This window comes from Lontra canadensis, unplaced genomic scaffold (genome assembly GCF_010015895.1).
Source record: "Lontra canadensis isolate GAN:19392208 unplaced genomic scaffold, GSC_riverotter_1.0 scaffold92, whole genome shotgun sequence".
Lineage (NCBI taxonomy): Eukaryota > Metazoa > Chordata > Mammalia > Carnivora > Mustelidae > Lontra > Lontra canadensis.
Genome location: NW_022631086.1, coordinates 3,317,519 through 3,343,751, shown reverse-complemented (window position 1 = coordinate 3,343,751; position 26,233 = coordinate 3,317,519). Strand labels below are relative to the sequence as shown.

Sequence of the window (26,233 nt, the reverse complement as noted above, 5' to 3'; positions counted from 1 at the left end):
TTTCTCTGATTGACTTATTTCACTTAGCATAATACCCTCTAGTTCCATCCATGTCATTGCAAATCATAACAGCTCATCCTTTTTGATATTCGAGTAATATTTCATTGTATATATACCACCTCTTCTTTTTTTTAAAGGTTTTTTATTTTATTTATTTGCCAGAGAAAGAGATGGAGAGAGAGGGAACACAAGCAGGGGGAGTGGGAAAGAGAGAAGCAGGCTTCCTGCTGGGCAGGGAGCCCAGTGCTTGTCTCAATCCCAGGACCCTGGGATCATGACCTGAGCCAAAGGCAGATGCTTAGCAACCAAACCACCCAGGCATCCCTATACAACATCTTTATCCATTCATCTGTCGATGGACATCTGAGTTCTTTTCATAGTTTGGTTATTGTGGGCACTACTACTATAAATATTGGGGTGCAGATGCCCCTTTAGATCATTATGTCTGTAACCTTTGGGTAAGTACCTAGTAGTGCAATTGCTGAGTCATAGGGTAGCTCTATTTTTAATTTTTTGAGGAATCTCCATACCACTTTCCAGAGTGGCTCTACCAGCATGCATTACCACTAGCAGTGTAACACGTCTTCACAGGCAAGGAAAACAAAAGCAAGAATGAACTATTGGGACTTCATCAAGATAAAATCTTTTGCACAGCAAAGCAAACAGTTGACAAAATCAAAAGACAACCTACTGAAAGGGAGAAGATATTTGTAAATGTCTTGTCAGATAAAGGTCTATTATCCAAGATCTATAAAGAACTTACCAAACTCCACACTCAAAGAACAAATAATCCAGTCAAGAAATAGGCAAAAGACATAAACAGATATTTTCCCAAAAAAGACATACAAATGGCCAACAGACACATGAAAAGATGCTCAACATTACTCAGCATCAGGGAAATACAAATCAAAACCACAATGAGATACCACCTCACTCCAGTTGGAATGACTAAAATTAATAAGTCAGGAAATGACAGATGTTGGCAAGGATGTGGAGAAAGGGGAACCCCCCTATTTAGTGACATACTTATAGCATTTTTGTACTTTTTGTTGGTGATCTCAGTGTTTAAAATGGACCTCAAACAGAGTGCTGACGTGCTTATCAGGTGTTTAGGTGTTTCTAAGTATAAGATAGTAGTGATGTGTCCAATGGAGAAGGTGATGAGCTTCTTAGATGAGCTTCATGTAGGCATTAGTTATAATACTGTTGATCATACATTCAATGTTAATGAATCAACAATATACACTAAACAGACACCTTTAAAACAGAACCACAAATAACAGAGAGTTATGTTTTGATTAATTGATACAAATGAAATTGGAGGTTCATAGGAACCTAACCCTGCATCTCCTCTAGAAATAATACAGTCTTCTGTAATTTACTAATCACAATGACTTCATAGAACATAACTATCATGAATAATGAGAACTGACTATTAACTTTTTATTTTTCTTACTCTTTAAAATCTTACTTTCTGTATCTCAGTCATGAGTTCGATCTGTTTCCTATTTAAAATTTTTGGACTTACACATCTATCATCTATCCATTTATCTATCTATCTATGTGAATTTATTTATTTACTTGTGTGTGTGTGTGTGTGTGTGTGTGTGAATTTATGATTTGCTGATATTAATCTATTGGTACAGATCAGTTTTCATGACTCAAGTTATAAAAGCTAAATGCCCATGAACAAAGCAGTGAATGCAGAGAATTGATCAATGAAAATTTATATCTGAATACTTTGAGGTGAATTTGAAATGCTAAAAACTTTCAATTGTAAAATATTTCAAAGATGCGTGGTTCTTTTGTTAAACCTTAAGATGTTTAAATTTCTTAGTTACAGCAGAAAAAATAGTTGTACATCAAATCTTCAATGATTAGGAAAAGACACTTTGTAAAAGCATGAGAAAATTCCCAGATTTTTCACAATCAGAAAATTTATCATGGATTATGCTGCAGGGAGCTTGGTTGTAGAAGTACTATGAGGAGACGGCAAAGAGACATGGCTTTAAGTTGAGACTTGAAGAACAAGGCTTTTATTAGAAAAAGTAGATGATAGGGGAAAATAGAAAGAAGTAAAGAAAAAGAAGTAAAGAAATAGAAAGAAGTAAAGTAAAGTAAGAGAAATTAATATGTAGTGTATCTGGAGATAGTGAATGTGTTAAGTTGGCTTAATTAATTTATTATTTTAAAAAAATATTTTATTTATTTGTTTTGAGAGAGAGAGTGAGAGCACACCAGGGGAAGGGGCAGGAGAGGGAGAGGGAATCTTAAGCAGACTCCATGCTTAGCATGCAGCCTGATGTGGGGCTCAATCCCATGACCTGAGATCATGACCTGATCCCAAAGCAAGAGCTGGGCATTTAACCAACTGGGCCACCTAGGTACCCTTGGTTTAATTTATTTATCATTAATTTAAATTATTAAGAATACTTTTTTGTATGAATGATTACCATTTGAATCACTTTAGAACATCTTCTTATATGTAAATAAGATAACACATGATTGAATAAGAAAAATTATACAACTGTAATCGACCGTATTCTTGCCTGGGCAGAAACTTATATCCAGAGCAGAATAATGTCTCTCTTATTAAAATGCATCCCAGTTTCCATCAAGTGTAAGAGCCCTATCCACCCTAGTTTAGAATGCAACAACTAGAATATAATTAACTTCTGAAAGCAAATATTAAAGCAATCTTTACATGAATTAAAAGGAGAATGAAAAAGAGAGAGGGAGAAAGGAAGAGAGAGGGTGTTAGAGAAGGAGAGAGAGAAAGACATAGGAGAGAAGAGAAGAGAGGTTGTCAGGGTTTAAGCTGAATTTGAGGGGTCTGAGTTCAGGCAAAATCCTATGTGTGAACTTTGAGGCCCAACCATAGGCAATTATAAAGGCTTATCTAACAGGCTTCATGGGGGGAATCTGCCCTCCTCACAACAAACTTGGTACATAATCTGGAGGAGGTTGTGATCAAGGACTCATGCTCCTTTTCCAACTCAACAACCATGCTCTTAGATGTGGTATATATGTGTGTGTCTATATAGATATATAGACACACACACACATACATACATACACACTGGAATACTATACAGCCATCAACCCCCCCAAATCTTGCCATTTGCAACGATGTGGATGGAACTAGAAGGTACTATGCTAAGCAAAATAAATCAATCAGAGAAAGGCAATTATCATACAATCTTTGGTTCTCTGTGATATAAGAAGGAATTTGAAAGGCAGGGTGGGGGGTCGTAGGGGTAAGGGAGGGGAAAAATGAAACAAGATGGGACCAGGAGGGAGACAAGCCATAAGAGATTCTTAATCTCAGGAAAGAAATTAAGGGTTGCTGGAGGGGAGAGGGATGGGAGGGATAAGATGGCTGGGTGATGGACGTTGAGGAGGTTATATACTATGGTGAGTGCTATGAATTGTTTAAGACTGATGATTCACAGACCTGTACCTCTGAAACAAATAATAATTATATGTTAATAAAAACATTTAAAAAGAAAAGATGTATATGCGTTGCTAGTCCAACAGCCTCCATTTGAAGTCTCCTTGTTGAGGAGCCCTTAAGAAGGTTATTTCCAAGTGTCTCTGTTGAGACCTCCATATCAGGAGTTCTAGAAAAAACTTCTCTCCTCTCTTACTCCATACTTTCCCATTCCTATTCTTTTACCTCTCCCTCCCTCTGGTCCGTGGGTAAATAAAATATGTTTTTTGGGGCCCTCTGTACAGCAAGATGATGGCCTTCTCCCCCCCGCCCCCCGCCGTCACATCTATACTCATACATGTAACCTGGTGCTCTTCTGTTGGGAAAAATTGAGTGGGAAGCTGACACCTTTTTCCTGTTTCATGTCTTGCTTATACTCTCACAATAAGTGAATAAAGTCTTGACTATTGCTTTCGGTTAGTCTCATTGTATTAACTGACAAGCACAAAACTGACAGCTCAGCATTTTCTCTCTCTGGCAGACTCCATTTGAGCTTATTTAGAATCCAAAGGGTGAGATGGAATGAAACCAAGGTTATTTAATTTGGTAGATCATTACTTTTTTCTCTATATAGTACAGCTACAAAAATTATGGAGAAACAGTCCTTGAAGTTGCCATAGGAATTCTTACTACTAGAAGGGACTCCAAGATTTTTAGTTCAATTCTCACATTTTGTAGGTGAGGAGAATGAGGCACAGAACAATTTGAAGTTAAGTCACAATTGACACTTAGGGTTCTGAGCTAAAGCCACTTTTTTTTTATTCCATGTAACCTTTCTATTCTAAATGTCTATCTTGGTTCAAGGACCCTCAGACTGAAGAATTTGTGGAGAAAGAAAGTGGCCTGAAGCGACACAGATGGCTAAGGGAAAAGAGGTGCTCAAATAAACTCTTTATAAAATGTTTCTTATACATGACATTTCTTGTATCTGTTGTTTCAGCTCACTTTAAGGATCCTGAAATTTTCTTGAGCCCAGTTATTATAAGAACCCTTATAGTTATTATACAACTTGGAATCTGTGGAGAAGGGGGTGGTAGTTTTTGTCTTCTGATAATTTGTTAGAAGGCACAGGAGGTTTTATTTCTTTTCCATATCAGAGACCCTACTGCCACCATCCTCTTGAACTCAAGAAGTAATCTGGACACCACACATGACTGTTGTCATAAAGCAAAAATGTACTAAGAAAGACTTTCCTGAATCCTGAAGCAGGAAAACAAATAAAAGGAAAAACTTCACTCATGAACTCTCTTCATTGTTCGAATTTGGGTTACTTATTCAAGTTTTTCTTAAGAACTTTTTAATTATTAAGAAAAACCTAGGGGCACCTGGGTGGCTCAGTGGGTTAAGCCTCTGCCTTCAGCTCAGGTCATGATCTCAGGGTCCTGGGATTGAGCCCTGCATCGGGCTCTCTGCTCGGAGGGAAGCCTGCTTCCCGCCCCCTGCCACCCCCACCCTGCTCTCTCTGCCTGCCTCTCTGCCTACTTGTGATCTCTGTCTGTCAAATAAATAAATAAATAAAATCTTAAAAAAAGAGAAAAACCTATATTCTATGACAATGTAAAGACTGTTTATTGGTAAGATTTTACTGTGCCAAAATGTTGTAACCCATTATAAAATAGCAGGAATTGGCGTGAAGGCGAATCATTTTGGAAAGCAACTGTAGGGAAGAGAAGTGGGACCAGAAGTGGGGGAGTAGGAAAGTGAAACAAGAAAGAAGGAAAAGAATTTTCTTGAAATGGGCACAATGTGGAACACAAATTCTAATGTGCCTTGTGGTCTGCATCTTAGAACTCGATAGAAGGAAGCTTAGGTGATATTCACCCACAGTCTCTCATTTCCCCAGTCAGTGGTTGTTTCATGGCGTGGCAACTCCCTCACACTTTCTGATCTGTTGTATCACAATGGTTTTGGTGGAGGGTGGTGGAATCAGAGAACTTCCAGAGCCAAAGGCAAGGGGTGTAGATGTAGCTAGGGTAGAGAATTAACAAGTTATATCTGGGCAAAACTGACTGTCATACCAATCACTGAAGTAAAAGGTGAGCTTCAGGATGAGAGGTGAGATACAACAAATGTCTGAAACATTATGAAAACCATTGTTTTACAATATTACCTGAGGGTGCTCTAGAAATTCCTTGAAGGTACTTTGGGGACCCTAGTGGACTGTAGGATGGGGGTAGCAGTTGAGCAGTACTGTCTGGCCGCAGCATGTGATTAATCCTGAATATTTCCTTTGATCTCTTTTATATATTGGCCTATAAGTTCTTGAAGTAAGTGTCTATGTCTATAAACAAATTTGGAGACTACTGTCATAAATCATTATTTTAGTTCATAAAAATTAAACTTCATGAAGGTTAAAGATACGAAATTCTCATATTTTAGCATTTCACATGTTTAGTCTTGGTATTTATCATTAACGTATGATTAATGTCACATTGCTTTACATTATTTATGGAAACCAAAATAATTTTATTTTAATTAATACCTAAAGTGGAATAATGGAAGAAGTAACATTTTCAACTTTAACGTGTAAAAAGTTCTCTAAGATATTAAAAATCTGGAAGTAAGTGTTGTTAGCATTTATTACTTGAATGACATTTTGAAGTAGTCAGAAACCAATTATTTTTATTTCCTTCTTGGAATAGAGAAATTACACCTAGGTTTTATTTATGAACAGATTTACTTACTGTAGCAGTTGCCAGAAATTTTTTCCCCAAATAGTGGATGTAAGTATTAATGAAAATATTAGTTCAAGAAAACACTTGCAAAGAAATCTTTACAATGATTTTTAACACAAATTTACAGATAAGTTAAAAGTATTAAGGAGGGCTAGTTCTTTGACATCTTGTTTCTATCATGATCTGCTGGAACTAGAATAATTCTGGGAAAATAGTGAAATTATGTCTAAATTAACATTAATGTAAAATATAAATTTTAATATGTAAAGTTCAAAGAACATGTTTAAAAGATTATATTTTGGGGCACCTGTGTGGCTCAGTGGATTAAAGCCTCTGCCTTCGGCTCAGGTCATGATCCCAGGGTCCTGGGATTGAGCCCCGCATCGGGCTCTCTGCTCTGCAGGGAGCCTGCTTCCCCCTCTTTCCCTCTGCCTGCTTCTCTACCTACTTGTGATCTCTGTCAAATAAATAAATAAAATCTAAAAAAAAAAAAAGGAAAAAAAAAGATTATATTTTGTTGTGGAAAAACACATCAGAAATAAAAGTTTAAAAATATTTATGTGAATAATAACCACCAAATTTGCATTAATAATAGTCTCTGGGGAAGCAGTATAATAGGAGAAGAAAGGAAGTTTCCTATACATATATATTACATATATATATAATGTAATTTATAAATTATACATTATTATAGATATATAATTATGTATTACATAACATATAGCCATACATAATTATGAATTACATATTGTATAATATATATAAATAATGGATATTATTATATATAATATATATTACTAGAAGTATATATAATTATTATAATTATATATAATTTTTAAAGGTGAAGAATCTTCTATTACTCTCTATACATTCCTTTATGTTGGAAATATTACATAAAATATAAGATAGCTGCTTCTTTCAAGAAGGAAAGATGAGAAGGAAAAGAAACTGATTGATAACACTATGTGAATACAGACATAGCATTCAGTTGAGGAAATGAAAAGTAACTTTTGTTTTCGGGACACATGGAAGAAAACTGTTCTGACAGAATTAGCACCTGTGTGGGAAACAGCAGTTAAAGTTGAAATTGTAATAGATGATACTAGAAGCTCTCCATTGTGAAGTAAAAGGAATACAATTAAATTCTTATGTTTTCATGTAAACCATTATGTCAAAGACAGATTTTCTTTTTTCCCTTTGAATCCAACCTCTAACTAGGATATTTTATAGTTTTAAAAAAAGAAAATGAGGGGTGCCTGGGTGGCTCAGTGTCTTAAGCCTCTGCCTTTGGCTCAGGTCATGATCTCAGGGTCCTGGGATTGAGCCCCACATCGGGCTCTGCTCAGCGGGGAGCCTGCTTCCCCCTCTCTCTCTGCCTGCCTCTCCGCCTACTTGTGATCGCTCTCTCTGTCAAATAAAAAAAAAATCTTTAAAAAAAGAGAGTGAGCTTTATTGGTACTTGAGCTTTCTAAATAAAAAACTTTTATTTTATGAAAATTACTAGTGATCATATTCAGGGACATAAGCACTGAAATTAATTCATATGTATATATGTATTTGTACATAGATTACATACATAAATCCAACATATATACATTTACATAAATATTGTCATTCCTTATTTTCCCAGCAACTTATATATGAAGTAATAAAGCTTGTAGCTCTGTTCCAATCAGGTGTGACTGATCACTTCATAGTTTAAACCTGAATCAAATACTTAGTATATAGAACAAGTGTTTTAAAATGAGAAATACTTTTTAGTGAAAGAAAAACGACAATAAAATCTTGCATATATTTAAATGCTCTGCTCTGATAACTAGTCCTGTTAAGAATTCATCTAGTCATACTAAGAAATAATCTGAAAAATGAAGACAATATTGGGCTCTCTTCATTGGTAATTTATTGGGAAGGATGGTTTACACAGCTCATAAAGATCTAATGGTTACCAACCCTTTACTTTTTTAAAATAGTGTGTGCATAGGCCATATTCATGACTATATGAACAAATTCTTGGAAGAATATATCACAAAATAAATACACATGTGACAATATCAGTTTTTAAATTTATGGTTAATTCTATACTTGGGTCCAGTGTTCTCACAAAGGGAAGCATGCTGGTTGCTATAGCTTTGTGTACTATTTTGGTTAATTTAAAAAAAATTATATTTCTTTTAAAAATTTAACTTTTAAGTAATGTTCACACTTAACATGAGGCTTGAACTCACAATCTCAAAATTAAGAGTTGTGTGCTCCACTCTCTGAGTCAGTGAGGTGCCCTTAGTAAATAGTCTTGACAATAATAAAGTATCATCCCATTTGAAATAATTGCTAAATTGTATAATATTTTATCTCCATTTTCTTTAGAATCTGTGGTAATTTTTATGATATTTATTATTATTATATTATTATATTATTATTAAATTATTATAATAATATTATCTTGCAAGTAATATTTTTTCTTTAAAACTGAAAAAGTTTCCATGTGGTGAATAGTTTTAATATTTTTATCATTTAACATTTAGATTTTAAATCTTTGGATCATATGATAGTATCTCTTTTCCTCCCTTATGTTCCTTAGAATAGCACAGTGTAAGAATTCTACTTAAGTTAATACTATTTAATAATGTTGTTGATGATGGTATGATGATGGTGGAGTTGAGACATAGAGCAAAAAAAGTATGAATCATGGCATCTGTATTGCCGGTTACTTTTGTTGTTGTTTTGGTTGCTATAGTCATCTGAGACTCATAATTCATTTGATATATTAAAACGTTCTAATAAATATCACCTTAATCTGGATAGAAGACTGTAACTTGACCATTAACTGCACTTGACCATTCAAAAGTATTTGTTGAATTTTAAATAATAGCAGGAAGTAAGCATTTCACCTCAATAAGATGTAGCATTATAGTCATCTTTTTAACAGGGACAATAATATCTCTGAACTATTATTTTGTAGTGAAAACACTACAGCCTGGAGATAGTCCAGTTAAATATTCTAAGCTAAATAAACATATTTTATTCAATCCCCAAATGTTTTCTTCACTACTTCATTGTTCACTAAATTGTCCATTTTTCTGTTTCACTGTCATATTCCCAGAGGGTTACTTGACTATGGAATTAAACACCCAACTTGTCATAGGTGGATATTTGGGGTAACCTTTCAAATCATACTGCATTTTGTTCCAAATTTTGGTAAAGAGAAGTAAAGCATAATGTCATGTTGTTACTAAGACGCAATGTCCCTATGCTTCTCCAAGTCATCAAGAGGTCAGAGGTAATGTCTTTAAAAGAAAATCAACCAGCAATCACTTAAACACTGAAATAAGACCAATCTTATTTCACAGCCAGTTTCTGCTTTATCCGGTCTCTCTTAATAGAAAAGCATAAGCTAGAGGGGAGAAAAATAAGGAAGGACAATATCAGGAAAAGCAATAAAAGGGAATAAAGGGTTATGTTTCAGACAGCAGGATTTCTAGAGACCTCGGTAATCTCTCTTCATCATTTATTCTCCAGGATTCCAGACATAAATTTGGGGTACTTTCTTATTTCCACATTATTACTGCTAATCAAATCTACTTTGCAATATTTTAGTTGAATTAACTCAAATCATGATTTACCACTCTAATAACAAGAAAATTTTATTGGCTAAGATAGATATTATATTGAACTAATACAGTGTTACTGAACTAATGAACTACTGTCCTTGAAGAAATCATTAATACTTTCTGTGCCTCAGTTTACTCATCTACCAAAGGTAAACTCTAGGTTCCCTTCTAGCACTATCAGCTTATGAATCTATGAATATTCTTAGGACAAATGAGAAACATATTTTCTCTTCATAAGGAAGATCTTTAATTATGATTTTTATTAAAAAGGTAAGTAAGACTGGGTTTTTATCTTTGATAGGAGTCTTTGTATTACATTATACATGGTAAATATTTAAAAAAATAAATTCTATTGATTTCCTTCCTGCATTTTCCCTTCTGTTGTTAGCCCTCTTCTCAATAGATGGTGCTCTTTTCTCAGAGACACTATTTATCTTATTCCTCATCAAAAGATTAGAGAAATTAGTTTTATTCTTTAACAATCATTAAGTCAATCAGACATACAAGAAATAATCAATTACAAACAACTCACAGAACTTGATCATGAAAGCATAATAGGAAAAATGAATGTTAAATGATTAAGGAACTCCATTAAAACCTGCAGTACTTGCTGAATAGATGAAAAATATTGCAACTAAGTATGAAATTGCCATGTTCTCTACATACATATAACCCTGAGTAGGAAGAACATCTCAAATTAGAAATCATTTTAAAGTGTTAAAATATTTATCTACCTTAACAGAAATGCATATATAGTATTCAATTATTATCATTAGGACTTGAATATGCACGCCAACACTAACACAGTTAATATTGAAAGCTTGCACACTCTTTGCCAAATAAACCTGGAGCATCTAGGTAAACAGAAAATGGGCCACAAAATCTTGAAATAATTTCATGGATAAAGACAGATTTTCCTCCCAGAGCAACCACTGTAACTTCCTATATAATAGTTTTAATCCAGAATTATGCGCTTTTGGTCACTTCTAATTGGCTTCCACTTTCAGAGGATTTGGAAAACAGTCATGCTCTGCATTTCTCCTGAAACACACTGTCTATTTCCAAGTCAGTTTGTGACCCCCTAGCAGAGCTGGCAGCTGCCAACTGCAAAATGGTCTAGGCAACACTACTGTCACATTTGTTACTACAAAACAACACTATTTACTGCAGAGAGACACCAGAAAAACTTTCTCACTGAGTGTGTCCTCAGGATAGAAGGATCCGTGGGGTAAGGACAAGTGTGACAAGCGAATGGGGGTGGTGGTATGGTGCAGTAAAGTACAGGTGAGCCAGCAGGGATAGGAAAGTTGCCAAGGTTCATGTCTGAAAAGAACTGAGAAGGAGATTGGCCCCCTCACCAGGAAACCTAACTAGAATTCCTCTTCCATTATTCACAAATTACCGTTTCCACAGCTCCTGTGGAAGGGATTGTGGGATTCTGTGCCCAAGAACCCTCTTGGCTCAGTGTAAGTGAGCTCTAAGACAGCATATATATGTATATATATACATTTTTTTCTCCCAGAGCTTTACATCTTCTACCAAGGCAACTTCTCTGCTACTGAAATTTTTGATTTCTTTAACAGTGGAAGGGAAAATCGAAAAGTGAATTTTTGCACTCACGATAACCACTCTATTCATCGTCACCCCCTTATTCACCTCCCTTCTCTCATCCTCCCACCAAACACTGCCTGGGGGGTCAGGTGTCCCTTTATGCCCTATTAGCTGCTGAAGTCTCTGGTGGGAGTCCTGGCGCCTTCCTTACCTGACAATCACATACATGACCAGGAAGTTTCCGAAGAGACCCACCACGCACACGATGGAGTAGAGTGCCATGATGGTGATGGCCGTGATCATGGAAGGACTGCCGGTCGGAGGGCACGAGCTGTCGCTCCCGCCCAGTGCGGTGCGGTTCGGACCGCATGGTTCGGACAGGTTGCCATCTAGGTGGGAGAAGTTGACCCAGGAACCGGGACTAGGTGCCGGGGAGCAACTTGAAGAGTGCGTATAGGGATCAGTGCAATTGCTGGCGTTGGTGGGGACGGTGCTGCTGTCCATGGTGCTGACGGCTGGCTGGGACCTCGCTATGAGGTAAACCCGAGCACCCAGACTTTTCCAGGTTCCACGCGTCTTGGCCGCTTCCTCTCGCCGCTGCCACAGTTCCTGCTATTTCTTACAGAGATCAGCCCTGGTGCAGCCAGAGAGGAGCGTCAGGTAGAATGGGAGAGGGGGGATCTGACATTATCCACTGCTTGTAGCCCCCTTCCGCCGTAGTAGTAGAGACACATCCTCAACCTCACACCGCTATGGGGAGGGGAGGGAGGGCTGTGCGGGATCCGGAGGCTGGAGGGGAGGGAGGAGAGAGAAGGGGTGGATTTTGCGCAAAGCAATCCGACCAGTTGGTCTGCCTCCCCATTCGGCACTCGTCCGTGCAAGCACCACTAAGGAGGGGCAGAATGGGGAAGGGAGTTGGAGGGAAGGGGCGGGGGAGACAGAGAGTTAGTTCTTGGCAGCAGTAAAGCAAAAGAAAGGGGGCTGACATCGGTCTATTTTCCCAGCTCCGTTTTCTCTGTGTAATATGAAAGGAAAGACGTTGGCCTGGTGCAACCGGGACAATCCTTACATCCCATCGCTCTTCCAGCCCTCCAGTCTGCTGAAATCATTCGGGACAGGTTACACAAACTCCTTTTCTTTGCCTTTTCCTTGCCTCAGTCCTGCACGTACACACAAAAGTAACCATGTTTTTTACATCACTAAATCAGAATTTTCAACCCTTCAAACCTGTCTGGAAAAAAAAAAAAGTGGTCCTGTCTCTGAAAAAAGAAGTGAGAAACAACTTGTGTAGGAAACCTGTTCCTTTCATTCCATATTCCCCTAATTTCTCTTAAAGTAGAAGTTCTAGTTACACCTGATTTCTGTCTTGGTGGGGACGAGGCACAAGAGCTTGTTACAGAAATCAGGGGGTTGTGGCATCCAGGAAAGCCAACCAAAAATAATGGTGAGCCTCAACATCTTAAATCTCAAAGATCCATTTAGAATTGTTTATTACCCTTTTATTGACAGACTTCCTACATGGACATGAACTTCTCAGTAGCAGTTCTCAAAATCAGACATTTGTATTATTTTAGTCTGTTTCCTAGTGTAGAGATTCCAGGAGGAATTTCGCAAACATCTGGAACTGGAGCGGCCCACACAAAGTTGGGGAATATTGATACATTTTAAAATTTGATACCTAACTCCCAAGACCCCAAATACTTCAGTTTTGGAAATAAATTTGTAAATCAACCAGGGTTAAGATGTTTTGATTGTTGTTGTTTATTTGTTTGTTTTTTTTTGTAAATTAACACTAATTGTGAGGTAAATCTCATAACTGTAAGTGTATTTGTGTATGTATATATGTATATATATGTATATATCTTTTAACAATATTCATTGGTATTAGATATACCCAATTGGTTGTAGAAAACAGCACTCTTGGGGAACAGGAAGAGAAGTGGGTTAGGGAGCTTGGAAAGAACATTTAATTCCCATATGATTTCTACCATCTTCTTGAAAACAGATAACTCACAGGTAAACCCCATTAATCATAGGTTACTTTACCGATTTTCAGCATTATTTTTATCCTTTTACACTAAAGGTATAAATTCATCAGTAAAAGTTCATAAAGATCTCCTAAGGACTAGTAAAAATACCTTGCAACATATTCTCATATGAACTAGTATACGACCTCACACACATTGAGCTGAAATCTGTCTGACATTATTTAGTCTCTTGAGGACATATAGAATCAGTTTAAGCTTATTTCATGTGAAAGACAAAATAAGGATAATGTAATAAGCCCTGGACTTGGGCTCAAATAATTTTGTGAATTTTGGATTTATAACTATTTAGCAGTGTGAGTTTGAATATGTTATTTTATCTCACTGAGTGACAGTTTTGTTATCAGTAAAAAAGTTAATAATACCTTATAGGTGTGTTAGCAGGATTAAATAAGGTATACAATACAATACTAGTTATTTAATAAATGATAGCTTATTACTCCATTTCATATATTTGAAAATAACAAAGTAGTCTCTTCCACAAGTTAAATATCAGCTTCTTTTGGCTATTTCTTATAAAGTATAGTTTTGTTTTTTTTCAGTAGGCTTCCGTTTTTTCTATTCACATTATAGTTTGTACATCTGTTCTTCTTCTTCTACTTTTTTTTTTTTTTTGTATGTCAGTTCTCTGTTTGTAAGGTAGAGCTCCAAAGCTAAAAACAATGCCCTAAGTTGGCATGACCGATAAAAACTGAGCAAGATTATAAACTTTTCTTTCTACCAATATATGTATTGGAAGGTCCCATTAACTTTTTTTTTTTTTTGAAGTCACATGCTTTCTTGACACTCCTGAGGCCTAGTACTGACAACATTCTCTAAACATGATCCAAATGAGTTCAATAGATATTTATTAAAGATCTACTTTGGGTCAGGTGCTGTAGTTTTAAAAGATAGATACAATTGTTTTTGGACACAGGACCTGACTTCTCATATCGTGTAATTTATGTTTATCTTTTCCTATAAATTTATAGTTGTTTAGAGAAATCTGAGTACAACAAATAGGTTTTTAATTTTTAAATTACATCTTGTTAGATCTAGTTTATGATTCATATCTAATAAAATCTTTTGGAATTGTGATTCTGTCATCTTCTGTATGCCTGCTTCTGACTTTATATATTTTATTTACCTTCCCAGCTTTAACTGACTCCTGAGGGTGGGCTTGTTCACTATGTACTTAATACATAGTGGACTTTTTCCTTCTTTATGTATTAAATACATAGTATGTGTACATATATAATATGTTAATTTAATTGAGATATAATATATACATATAGCATATGTCATATGCTATCTATATGCTCTATATAATATTATATATACACATACATGCATACATATATATAAATATAATATAAACATATACCATATGTTTTATAAATGCTACAGACTGTCACTGAATGTTTGTGCCCCTCCAAAATTCATATGTTAAAATCCTAACATCCAGTGTGATGGTATTAGGAGATAGGGTCTTTGAGAAGCAATTAGGTTATGAGGGTGGAGGCTTCAGGAATGAAACTATTGCCTTTATTAAAAAAAAAACTCCAGAAAATTCTCTAGCTCCCTTTTCACCATTTGAGGGTACAATGAGAAAAGAGCAGTTTGGCAGTCTGCAACCTGGAAGAAGACCCTTATCAGAACCTGACCATGCTGGCACCCTGATCTTGGAATTCAATTTCCAGAACTGAGAAATAAATTTCTCTTACGTAGAAACCACTCAGTTTATGGCATTTTTGTTATAGCAGCCCAAATTGAGTAAGACAATAATATCATCTAAACTAATCTGGGTGATTTTTAAATGGTACAGCTTGGGAAAAAAAACATTTTAATGAATATAATAATAACATTTGCCCTTTTAAATTCAGTATATTCTGTTAACTAGTCAGCATTTAAACGAACAGACATATGGAGAGCTCATGAAACTTTTCTCTTAGAATTACTGTCACAGAGTACAAATTCCCATTATCCTTCTCTAGAAACATCATTTGTTTATCATTCTATTTTATAAATATACAATTATTCTATCAAGTAAGTATTTGAATTCTGGGCTTTAATTACATATTTTTAACTGAAATTTGATGCTTGGCTTTTCTATTTCTCTTTCTCAAGTTTTATTAAGGAAATTATTATTTCTATTTTGAATGCAGGATTTTCTGGACACCAATGCAAGTCTTTCATTGTAGGCTGAGTATATCCTACCAATATAAAATTTGAGAAAATCCAAGACAAACTTAATTTCTCTTTCAAATGTCATAGGACAGCCTTGAGAAACCCAGGGAAAAAGCTATTACAGAAATAAAATTTGATACCACTTAATATATAGTATAAAAGGACCTCAAGTTCCAGTTTTGTCTTATCTTAGTTGCCCTATGGGGTGTTCTCCCTTTTCTCCTACTTGCATGTTTCTTACCAGAGTTGTCCTTTTTTTTTTTTAAGATTTTATTTATTCACTTGACAGAGAAAGAGAGATCACAAGTAGGCAGAGAGCTAGGCAGAGAGAGAGAGGGGAAGCAGGCTCCCTGCTGAGCAGAGAGCCCAATACAGGGCTTGATCCCAGGACCCCGGGGATCATGACTTGAGATGAAGGCAGAGGCTTAACCCGCTGAGCCACGCAGGTGCCCCTCTTACAGAGTGGTCACAAGTCTGCTGTGAAATCTCAGGTCTCTTGTAAAAAGAGGTGAAATGTAAATACATAAGTCATTTTATAACATGCTTAATTATTTTATATAACTTAAATTCTAACTATATAATCTTTAATTTCCTTAAGTCTTAGTACTTATCTGTATAATAGGAATATCTGCATTTTTGTTAGTATTTCTTATTTATCCAGGATTTTCTATTTGAAGAAAGAAAAACTTATCTACCAGTCAAAACTTAACATTACTATCAAACCCTTATCATAAAACATTTTTCATAAAAATATTTGCTTCAAAGCAGTGCATTTAGTAAAAGAATGGATTCTAGACAGGTGCTAAAAGCCACTCACTGAATTTGAAAATATATTAGCTTTAATTATTCATATAATTGCCATTATCCCACACATATTTTAATAGCTTAGTCTTAATTTTTTCTGGAGACTGACTGTTAATGGAACACAAGATTAACGGTTATTAATGAGGAATACAGACATAAATACAATGTATAAAACTATTATAGTGGTTTGAAGCTCAGGATAAAAGGGGATATCTAAGATTTCATTAGAAGAACACTTTATGTGTTTATTGACTGATATTTTCTATTTATTTAACATCTGAATGTGTATAACTAAAGAAAATTTAAATGCATTATGATGCAATATTATCCTTGACCACTGTATTGTTGCATAAACATTCAGTAAAGTGCAACAGGTATGTTTATATGGTAAAAATAAAACAAAAAGGAAAAAAATAATTTCACAATCACTTCAACTCGATAAACCTAAGAGAGAGATGTCTGGGATAGAAGAGACAAAAACCCTGGACTTTATTTATTTAAAACATTAAAAAATTATTTATTTATTGAATTATAATTGACATACAATGTTATATTAGTTTTAGGTGTACCACATAGTAATTCACATTTAGAGGGGTTTGGATAATTCTTTATTGGGGATGTGGGGGGTTCTGTCCTATAAACTTTTTTTTAATTGAAATATAGTTGAAATACAATGTTACAGTAGTTTGAGGTTTACAACATAGTGATTCAATAACTCTGTATGCTGTGCTCACAGGTGTAGCCACCACCTGTCACCACACATTATTATAGTACCATTGACTATAAACCTTATGCTTAATCTTTTATTCACATGACAATTATTTTATAACTGGAAGACTGTACCAGCTACTCCCCTACACCCATTTTGCCTGTCCTCCCTCTGGCAACCTGGAGTTTGTTCTCTGTCTCTGAGTCTGTTTCTATTTCATTTTATTTGTTCCTTTGCTTTGTTTTTCAGATTCACGTATGAGTGAAATCATGCAGTATTTGTCTCCGAGTTATTTCATGTGTCATAAAACCCTCTAGGTCCACCCATGTTGTCATTAATGACAAGACTCCATTCCTTTTCATGGCTGAGTAATGTTCCATTGTATGTGAAAGTATTTATCCTTCACCTTTTGGATCTTTATATCTTGTTGAATGTGGCTTGAAGATTAGCAAGATGAATTACAGGAAATATTACAGTATATTTAATAGTGCAAAAATGACTTTAAAGGGCCTGATTCCTTTAAGGGCCTGAAGATGGTATCTGTGAGTCCAACTCAGTTAATTCTCTTGAATAATTTATAAAAGCAGGTAGTTTAAGTGACTCATAAGCCTAAATATCTTCCTTAAAATCTGGATCATTGCTACTTGAGTTTTTCTCTTCGATTTCCAGTTATAGAGGACTGCCGTTACTCTATTATAGTCTTTTATCACTTTATACCTAAACAAAAAGTTGTCAGACTTTTTTGTCTCAGGAATCTACACATTTAAAAATTATTGACAATTCATAGAAACTTTGGTTTATGTAGGTTGTTTTCTATCACAATTTGTAACATTAAAAATTAAGACAAAACATTTAAAAGCATTTATCCATTCATTTAAAATAAAAACAGTAAACTTATTATAGGTAAAAATTTTTTAGGGAAAAAAAAACACTGTATTTTCCAAAGTAAGAAAATATTTACTGAGAAGAGTGGCATTGTCTTACATTATGTTTTTTTTTTAAATGTCTGGTTTAGAAGAAAATATTTGGATTCTCATATTTGCTTATTCATTCAATCAGTTGCAATATGTTGTTTGGTTGAGGATATGAAGAAACTATGGCCTTACACAAATATGTGGTTGGAAAGGGGAAGAGTATTTCAGTGGCCTTTGCAGGTAATTGTGATATTTTTCTTTGATAGTAAACCCAAAGTTCACAAGTGCTAGTTACCTAAAGGTTAGTTGGAATGTAGAAATTGAAGTAGTGATTTTTTTTCCTTTCAATTAAAATCCAGTGGTTTATCTTCCACTTTCAATGAACTCGCTACTGTGCATGATTTTGTAAATCATGTATTGATCATTTGGAAAATGTTGGTTTATTGGATTATGTCCATTTTCCAAATGCTGGACCAGTCCACTAGATATTAAAAAAAATCACATTTGTTAATGTCACTACTGGTATTATATGAAATTTCTTCACATATTGGGATGTTGGCAAGCTGCAATGGAAGACAAATTTTTCTAATTTTCAATTTTTCTTGAAAGACTGGATTTTATCATTGGTAAGAAATATATTGTTTTCCTTGAAGTGATAGGCTCATTCCCTTCATTTTTAGGAAAATATTTTCTAGACATACAATTCTGAATACATGTAGTTTATTTTCAGTCGTAAGTGTAATAGTAGTCCATGGAAGAGTTCAGTTCATCCCACATCACAGAAATACTTTTCCTGGAGAAAACCATCCTACTCCAGTATGCAGCAGAAGTGTTTTATGTGTACTTCCCATTTCATCATTCAAAATATCAAAAAGACATTTACTCAAGGGTCAAGATTTAATAAAATTATTTTTACTGATCTGTCAATGACATATTATTTTACTTTTTATTTTTAAAAATTATTTTTATTAACATATAATGCATTATTTGCTCCAGGGGTACAGGTCTGTGAATCATCAGGCTTACACACTTCACAGCACTCACCATAGCACATACCCTCCCCAATGTCCATAACCCAACCACCCTCTCCATCAATGACCTTTTAAAGGTGAAACTTCTTTTTTCTTTTCTGTGAATGTGTGTGAAAAATACAATGACACAGTTTTGTGTCACTGCCTTGATTCCTACTAAGGTGCTAACAGTTTCAACCCATCATTTCTTTTGTACTATTGATGCAAATTGCAAGAGTGAGAAAGTTGTAGAACTTTCTAGGGTTATTATAAAAACGGTTTTGACCTCATGGATCCCTTGAAAGAGTCTTAAAGACCTCCAGGAATCCCTAGACCACACTTTCAGAACCAGCAGTTTAGACTTTTATAAATATCTCCTGTTTTCTGCTTTTATTTCTTATCAGTCTACTGGACATATGTGTCAGTGCTATATAAATCTTCTTAAAATCATTCCTTGAGCAAATCATTCCTTTGTACCATAGCTTTTAATGATTGATCTAAACCAACTTTATCAACCTTTATTTTTTGTACAGACTACTTTATATTTCCTTTTTCTTAATTCATTTCCCCATTTTCCGCTCCTTAAACTTCCATGCTCCAAAGATCACATAGAAAGTGATGGTGGCAACTTTTTCCTAGCGTGTTAATTCTGCATTCAAGCAATTACACATCTGCCTTTGTACAAAAGACCTTCTACTTTGGTGTTAATAAAATCAGACCATTCCATTCTCATTAAAAAGGCACTTTATTCATGTTTTTTTCTCTAACCCAAGCCCTGCCCTTAATCTTCCCTCTCTTTTCTCACAGCCTCATTTACTCCTCCACACCTAAAAATCTGGCCTTCATTTCTAAGGACATTAGGTACTTTCATAATGCTAACCTACTGACACTTTAAGTCTTATAGGATTTCTCTTCCTGATACTCTTTAGTGCCTCACCTCAACTCTATTTCTTGATAATCCTATTGCTCTGATCATATATTTTCATTTATTTTATTTTAATTTCAATTAGCCAACACGTAGTATATCACTAGTTTCAGACGTAGTATATCACTAGTTCAACAATTCATCAGTTGTGTACAGCACCCAGTGCTCATCACATCCTATCCTTTTCATTTATTTTAATTGTTCCTTTCTCCATTACTTGCTCCTTAAATATTGATTTTTCAACATCTCCTCTACTAACCTTCTCAACATGCATTTCCAAAGTAATAGCAAATCACTCTTGACTTTAACCTATATGCTGACGGACCCAATCATTCACATCTCCAGCTCTGACCTTTATCTAAAGTTTCAGATTTTAATGTTAGGTAGACATTTCTACTTGAACAACTCATGCGTACTGGAGATGCCATACGTCCAAAGTATTTTCACCATCCAATCCAAACATACTTCTCTTAATGGTGTCACTATCCCCTGAATCTCCCAAATGAGAAGCCTGACAGCCATACTTGCATTTCTAGATGGGCAGCATGTAGTGGTTCGGAGTGTAAACTCTGGTGCCCCATTCCTTGGTAAAATCCCACTTTAACCACAATCAAACCATGTGACTGTGGACAATGTACTTAATCTGCTAATAGCCAGTGTTTTCATCTATAAAATTGAGTTCCTGATATGGCTTTTATGGGTATTGCTTGAGTTGTTGTTAATAAATACTTACAAGAGTCTTTGGCACATGTAAATGTGATAAAAATATTTGTTAAATAAACTCATAGACTGCTCTCACTCTTTTTATCCCCTATCCAGTTATCATGACTGCTGATTCTACCTGTTAAATTTTCTCTTGTTCTTGTTATCAGTCTTCTAATGTAGGCTTTTATTACTCCTGTAGAATTAAATAATAAATTCTTAACTGTTCTCTCTTTCTCTCTATGCATTCACCTTACACAGTGTTGCCAAAAGGTGATGTTAAAAAATGGAAATCTGCGCTGCTACTGATCTTGTTTGTTGGCTTCCCATTATTGATAGGATAAAGTTGAATTTCCTGTTATATATGGTCCCTCAGGATAAACCCTGTTAGCTTCATCTCTGGGGTACTCACTGTTTGCACTTTACTCCCTGTGAATATTGAATGACTTATATAGTTCCTAGTACTTGCTTTACTCTTTCTTGTCTCTGTATTTTCATCATTTTCTTCTCTGGCACACAGGAGGTATTTAATAAGTATTTGTTGACTGAATGTAAGGCACTGTTTTAGCCCCATTTGACCATGGAGACTGGTACAGTAATGGAATAGAGCAAATCTTCAGTAAACATCCTGTAACAACTGATTGGCAGGAAAGTGGAGAAGACCCAATGGTTAGATGCATTCTAGATATACAGAGAAGAGTATCTCAGAACTTAGTGCATTTGTGCCCAACACAACTGATTGGTCATTTCCCTCTTGAGGACCTGTAGTAAAACAACAATGTAAAATTGTCTAAATGCCAATATTTTTATATTAACATTAAGTGACTGTGTTTTTGAAATAGGATTTAAAGAGATATAAACTGTCACAGAGCTTTTGATGGGGTTAAACTATCATAGATTTTCTTTAATTCCCTTTTTTCTTATTGTTTTTAATATAAAGTTAAGACAAACTTCTATGATAACTCCACCATTAAGTAACACTTGTGGCTGGAATGTGGCTTTCTGACCATTACCTTGGGTTACACATTCTAACCTTCACCTGGGTCCATTTGCAGGTTCAGAGAGATATGTTAATATAATTTTCCCCTATTTTTTGTCTTTTCCGTGATCCCTTTTCTACAAGAACAATGAAAGCAATACATATATTTTTTTAAAGTTGTTTTTTAACTCTGGATGCTTCTGATCTTCATATAACTTTCCTCGCTTTCCATGAATAGATTGCACAAAATTTGAGGTAGGACAATAATCTGTCACCTAAACCTCTTGCCCAAACTCCCTATACTTCCCACGTCCTGTGAGGAGAATATCCCAGAATTTTCTTTACTAAAAACAAATTTGTGAGGGGAAAGCTGAGTACACATGATTAACACAATTTTCCTTTTGTTTTTAGCTTATAATTTTACTTTTCACCACACTTCTCTTGAAAGAGTCTAGGCAGACAATAAGACTTTTGATTCAGACAAATTAACACTTCCATGCTCATACTTGATAATACAATCCTATTAAAGTTTTTAATTCTTAAAGGAACCAGACATAGTCCAGTTTTGAATTTTTATAATTTTCCTCAGCGTAAGTGAAAATTTCTAAAATCCTAGTGTCTCCATACTATCAATTTATTCCCTTCAACAAGTTTAAAGAACCTCAAGAGCAAAAAGCAAGATTTACCCTCCTTTGTATATATGTTAATATACATTCTTAAGTGTAAATGCATACCTCAATAGCATGAGGAAACTCTGAGAAGGGTACAATATGTCAGGTCTACTCTGAATGTTTAAGGGAACATTTCTGAATATAAATATAAACAGGAATTTTTCTCCAAATTTTCCCTGATAGGAACATTCAGAATTATCAATGTTAGTCCATCTCATGTGGATAGAAAAAATCTCACCTGAAATGATGCTTCTTTATAATTATTAATGTATCTTTTAAAATAGCTGCAAGTGTTAGAGTCTTCTTTCTTTGAGGTTAAGATTGATTTTCTAACATAATAAAAGGGTCATTTAGAGCCAAGTTTATCTGTTCTGCTTTCATCATTTTATTTTGGGTTTAAACTAAGATAAGATAGTCAACCCTAGAGTATGGAGATGGATTTTTAAAATATTTGGTTTATACATTTTTTTGTAGGCAATTTCAAGATTAGTTCTATAAGTAGGAAGCTTTTCTAAAAATATAATCTTATAAAATGACCATATGAAAAAATACTTTCATTTATGTTCTAGAGTGCTTAGTTTTTTTTAAAAAAACATTTAATTTGTTGTGATGTTGCATGTATATTACCTTAGAAAGTGTCAGTCTTATGTATATTAAATATTTTAAGGAAAGCTCAAAGCATAAATGGGCAATTTTTTAATGTATGAATTTATATTTGAGCTCAGTGAAGGCCCATGGAAGGGATATGGAGACCTGTACAAAGAGGAGGGGATTCTATAAGATGGACCAAACAAGATGGTCATATTGTTAGAAAAGTGACAATAGAATTAAAAAAAAAACCTTGTGGGGGAGGAATTCCGTGTCCAGAAAGAGGAAAGATGTATTAACAGGGTGGGAATAGACTGGCTGGAAAAACAGCTCAATGATGGATCCAAGGAGGGGGTACCTTGCACCCAAATAGAAAATGGTCTCTTTTTCATACATCATACTGTGATATATGAAACACAAAAGGAAAGATTATCATAGATCTGAGCATAGTACTATTTTCAGGACTTGCATACCCATTCCTGGGCCTGAAGTATGGGTGAGAGAATAACACTCTGTCTCAAAGAGAAATCTAATGCTTTCTGCTGGAGCAATAAGTGACCTTAGTCTACTTTTATTATTTCCCAGAACAATAATAGGTTTTGGATTCCCATATTTTTGATAAGCACAAGTAGAAGAGACAAGTAAGGGAATTGCTGGCGGGAAATGGAAAATGAGAAAGAACTTTGAACCCACGGATGCGTTGGGTTCTCTTCCACATTTACATGTAGATGCTAGCAGCTAAATGTTATACAAAAGTCGAGAGACGCTGTTGAATTGTTGCCTTGGGTAGTATTATAAACAGCTAAATAATTCCATAAAGTTCAGTGTATTTCACATGGTGTGTGATCATAAATATGTGCAGTTTCATTGACTGAGCAGGTAGCTTATTTGATTAAATGGTTTGAATGGGTAGATGGCAAAGGATACAGCCTAGGAATTCCATTTAAATTGTCTGATATGATTCTCAAAACAATCTGGAAATGGTAGCTTGAGTAGAAATCATTTCGTTTCCACTTTACTAACTCAGAAACTGAAGCTCAAACTATTTCAACAACTTAACAATGATCACCTGTATGGCAAATAGTAGACAGAGACTTGAGGAAGTTAGATGTTAGGGGGCAAATTCCTTCAGTCTTCTTTCTTCATCCCTTCTTACAGCATATAAATATAAATAAGACATTTCCTTGCAGGCTACTTTATGCCAGGCACAGTGGTAGTGCTTTACCTCGAATGACCTTAAGAGATAAGTTCTATCATGAAGACTTCTATACAAGTGAGTAATGGAGCTCTATGAGAAGTTGGAGAGGAGGACTTCAAAGGCTCCTCTTTAGTCACTACATTCTGCTGTTGATCTCATGTACCTCAGTGTCACTAAAGGCCTAGAGATTATGCTGTGCATCATAAACACCTGGGTTTAGACACATGGTCAAACACATTAGAACTTTGTATGCCAAGCACTGGAACCAGATAGTAGGATAAAAGAATGAATAAGTCCTTGTGTGAATGGAGCTTACATTCTAGAGGGAGGGAGGGAAAAAGTGTTGGGGGCAGTGGGAGAGGCACAGGGAGAGAACAATTAGTCTATGACTAATTTACGATTAGTCAGATGATAATAAGTGCTAGGAAAAAAAAAAAAACAGGTCAGTTTTGTGATAAAATCATATTGGTAGTCCAATGAGGAACCAAATTGAGAGGCCTATCAAGATATTTGGATTTGATTATATAAATGAGATCATAGGCATTAAGAGAATAAAGCTCAACCATATTTTTATTTCCTCAATTATAACAATTGAGGTTTTAATTAATTTATTTTAATTAATTTATTTTTAATTAATTTATTTTAAGAGACAGGTGTGTATGTGGCGGGGGTGGGCGGTGGAGCAGAGAAAGAATGCTAAGCAGGGTCCATGCTTAATTCAGAGCCTGAGGAGTGGCTAGGTCTCATGATCCTGAGATCACGGCCTGGGCCCAAATCAAGAGCTGGATGCCTAACCAACTCAAGGTGGCCCTTGAGGTTTTTATTTCTAGAATCTTTTTAGTTTTGGCTGATAACCTGATTTTCAACTGGGAAACTTTCCACCAGACTCAATCTCCTTCTCCACAGTATAATGGGAACACCTATCACAGCAAAAAATACAGTCCATAAATACTGTGCTTTCACAAATGCCAAAATATCTGTTATGTATGAGGAACTGTAGAAAATAATCTAATTTCATGTTAACAATTTGGAATTAGAATTTCCAAACTTGAAAATGAATTTCAATATAAATTCTTTAAATTCAGCTCTAAAACTTATTAAGCAATTTAAACTCTCAGAGTGAAGATACAAAGTACTTTACGAAAGTTTAGTTACTCAATACCTACTAAGTTTCTTTTTTCCTCTCTGACTTAAAGCTAAGTATTATAATTATTATTTTTTAGGGGTAATTTTTTAAACTGTGTTTTCTCTATGGATTTTTAAATTACAAATAGTTTTATATATATATATATACACACATATATATATTTTATTAAAGATTTTTATTTATTTGAGAGAGAGAGAGAGAGAGCACATGAGAGGAGGAGGGTCAGAGGGAGAAGCAGATTCCCAGCTGAGCAGTGAGCCTGATGTTGGATTTGATCCTGGGACCCCAGGATCATGACCTGAGCCAAAGGCAGTCGCTTACCACTCAAGTGCCCTAGTTATACAAATATATTAATAGTGTCCTTCCATTCTTAGACAATTGTTAGCACATGATAGATTTTTTCTTTATTGCTTTCTTTTTTTAATTAAAAAATTTTTTGACTTTTTTAAATTAAAAAAAATTTTTGTTATGTTACATTAATTGCCATACAGTACATCATTAGTTTTTGATGTAGTGTTCCATGAATCATTGTTTGTGTGTAACACCCAGTGCTCCATGCAATTTGTGCTCTCCTTAATACCCATCACAGGGCTAACCCATCCCCCCACCCCTTATTGCTTTCTTATACTTTGTGCATGTTAACTTTGTAATCAATTACTTTATTTTTTTTTAAGTTTTTTTTGTTTGTTTGTTTTTTTTTTTTTTTTAGAGAAAGAATGAATGATAGAGAGAGAGAGAATATAAGGGGGGGAGGGATAGGGGGAGAGGCAGAAGTGGATTCTCTGCTGAGCAGAGAGTCCCACGTGGGGTTCCATCCCAGGACCCTGGGATCATGATCTGAACTCAAGGCAGACACTTAAAGGACTGAGCCACTCAGGCACCCCTATAATCAATTATTTTAATTGATTTTATAATAAATTGAAAATTTATTTTAATAAATTTTCTGGAGATAGCACATATTTGTTATTCCTTCCTTCTTACAGCTGTAAGCAACAAATTATTATGTGGATGTTCCACAGTTTATTCAACCGATCCATTTTGATGGACATTT

At 35.0% G+C, this 26,233-nt stretch overlaps 1 protein-coding gene across 2 annotated transcripts in view; it reads right to left on the bottom strand.

Annotated features, from left to right (window-relative positions):
* Positions 1 to 12,111, bottom strand: part of OPRM1 (opioid receptor mu 1) — a 71,561-nt gene extending 59,450 nt beyond the window's left edge. For both annotated transcript variants that reach the window (XM_032836403.1, XM_032836404.1), the window contains exon 1: positions 11,536 to 12,111. In XM_032836403.1, the coding sequence (XP_032692294.1) occupies positions 11,536 to 11,828 (293 nt within the window). In that variant the 5' untranslated portion in view covers positions 11,829 to 12,111. The remainder of the gene's footprint in view (positions 1 to 11,535) is intronic.
* Between the last annotated feature and the right edge of the window lie 14,122 nt (positions 12,112 to 26,233).